Genomic DNA, 2,863 nt, shown 5'->3' on the forward strand with positions numbered 1-2,863 from the left:
GATATTATGCCCAAAGACCTTTACATAGGTTTGTAGGTTGGAGAAAGTCTCAACAACCATGTCAAAAATAAGGAACTTAACTCTTTAGGTGGTGCAGCCTTAAAAACTTGACTAGCAAAATATGTGGCTTTAACGTTCTTGCAAAAAATCAAGGGAAGATGTTCAAGAGGAAACGGAAAGAAAGAAGAAATTGACTCGACTTGCTCTTGGGTAGAGATAGACCCTAAATATGAATACAAAGCGTTGAAGACTTTGAATAGAAGTAGTACTTGACTCTGCCATAGAACGGTGGTCTCTACATAAGGGTTTGGAGCTCTTAGGGTTCCATCATCATTGTAAAACTGTGATACATTTGTCACCAAAAAAAGAATGAACATCGTTGTCATCTTCTTCTCGTGAAGAAGAACCAGGGGTAACGGGATCCCCACTTGGAGCAGTGGCTACAGCAGCGGAGGCAGAGGCAGGAAGAGAAGAAGATATAGTAGCGCCAACAGTGGAGGTGGTGACGAGAATAATAGTGGTAGTAGTCGCTGCAATGGTGGTGGAAGAAGATGATACAGCTGTAATGACTGGAGTAGGACGGGAGTGAAGATCGGATTAAGAATCCATGAAAGTGAAATTTTCCAATAATGAAAATGTTGCAGAGATGATTAAGAGTTTTGAAACAAGAATAATGAAAATGATGAATAATGATGATTTGAGGAACACGAAAAGATTTTAAATGATAAAGTTTCATTAAAACCCATTGAGAACGTTGCATATTCCCAAGAAACGCACGAACCATTTCGTTCTCGTAATTGATTTTTCAAAAATTTAAAAATTTAAAAAGGCACGTGATTGGCACAAGATTAGATAAAACTTATCATTTCAAATTTTGAAAAGATAAGTTTTAAGGGGCAATTTGTTGGTATAAATTTCAACCCATAAAGATTCAATTCATAGGGAGTTGAGATTAACTAAAATGATTGTCACTTGGTTATGGAAATCCTCTTGCGACTACGAAAACAAAGGACGCTTGAGGTCGAGGGATTGGTTGGTTGAGAGTAAGTCGAGCTTCCATCAGAGTCGACACTACGTGATCAAATACAGACACGATGCAAGAACGTGAGGTTCGAAAGATAAAATAAGATAGAATGTGATGATACCATACGAAGAAGATTCTTCAAGGTCAAGGTAAGATCATGACTTGAGAAAAGGAGGAACCAAGGTAGTGGTAAAAAAATTCTTCATAAGCAGGTCCACTTTTAATGTTTATAAATAAAAACAATCTAGAAGAGAAAAAGGGAACTTCAATCAACAACACTAGATCATCACATAAACTCATAAATTTTCTCAGTCTCAGCGACGCAACAGAAAAACATAGAATACAAGTGCATGTGAGTGTCAGAAGTCATTCTGTCTAATTTATTTTCTTTTGTTTTATGTTTAATCCATTTTCATTCATTCCTTTATATGTTGTGTTGTTATTTTATTTGCTTTGCAACTCAAATTTTATATTTTTATTTATTTAAAGCTTTTTTTATTTATTTATGTGTTCATTTTATTTTGTTCATCATAAATTTGTCACTGGTAATTTTGACGCAAGTTGTTTCGACACTATTATTAAGTAATTTTCGAGTCGAACTCACTCTTTTTCAGAGGAATCGTATCTACTCCCCAAACTAAAATCTTGATAGAAGCTCGATTCGATACCCTATCGAAAAGTACCAAAAATCGAGTGAAACAATTACAAATTCTTCCAAAACAAGTGAGGTTTCATTTTAAAAGTTATTATCTATGTGACAATCTTTTATAAATAGATATGTCACAGTAGTTAACGGTTTATATAACTACTACCGCTAAATTTTACATAATGAATTAATAGAAGAACATTACGTATCTAATATTTGTTATCATAAAAGTCATTTTTTTTCAAGAACTAATTACTTTAAGGTCTAAATATTCCACTCACTTTAATTTTTTTTAATAATAAAGTTGATCATAGCTAAGCAAATTGACTCACTGTATCATATAAATTAATAACAAATATGAAATTAATTTAGATGATAAATATTTTAAACTTAAACTAAGAGCGTTCAAATTTTAGAAATAGCAATATTATATATATAATGAGGAGTATTCTTTAAAAGAATTATGCACCAAATTCTTTCTAATTTTAATTATGTACGCTAGTATATCAATAATGCATCTATTAACCAAACATTTAAAAAGTAAAACGTGTGTACTAAATTTTTTTTCTCGATATCCTTTTATATATAAGTAATAGATAATAGATAATATTTATATAAAATTAATGACTAAATTTATAAACTTGTTGTTGACAATTATTTCAATGTCGTTCGATACAACGTCACCTTCCATGAAACATTTTTTGTGTTCCAAAATTAATGTTTTTCATTTTTTGGACATAAGGTAGTGCTTATTTTGAAGTATTGGGATAGATATTAAGAGACTGAAACTTAATATTATGCTTGTTGGTTCAGAGATCGGTATTAAAATTTTTGTCTCTGTCTCCAAAATTTCAGTATTTCAGTACCTCCAAAAAGTAGAGATATAGGGAACTGAAATTTTTAGAGACGGATACTGAAACTTTAATAACATTTTATACCTAAAATACACTCATTTCAATTAATTAATTCCAATTTTATCTTTTGTACAAATTAAATTAAAGCTTTATTCTTGTTTCAATTTCTATCTTCCATTTTGCATAAAATAAAATACTAAAATTTATTTCAATTTCTATTTCTAAATTTCTATCTCTCAGTATCAGCCTTTCAATCTCCGTCTCTCTACCAAACGCTACCTATCAGTGGTATCAAAAGGTAGGAAGGGAAATTTGACCAGGTGCACTATATATATATAT

At 31.1% G+C, this 2,863-nt stretch overlaps 1 protein-coding gene across 1 annotated transcript in view; it reads right to left on the reverse strand.

Moving 5' to 3' along the window:
- Positions 1-330: 330 nt before the first annotated feature.
- The window catches only part of LOC107483716 (uncharacterized), a 16,789-nt gene continuing 14,256 nt past the window's right edge, over positions 331-2,863 (reverse strand). Inside the window, exon 2 of the mRNA XM_016104326.1 lies at positions 331-569. Coding sequence (XP_015959812.1) covers positions 331-569 — 239 coding nt within the window. The remainder of the gene's footprint in view (positions 570-2,863) is intronic.

Source organism: Arachis duranensis, chromosome 4, assembly GCF_000817695.3.
Source record: "Arachis duranensis cultivar V14167 chromosome 4, aradu.V14167.gnm2.J7QH, whole genome shotgun sequence".
In the NCBI taxonomy this organism is placed as follows: Eukaryota; Viridiplantae; Streptophyta; class Magnoliopsida; order Fabales; family Fabaceae; genus Arachis; species Arachis duranensis.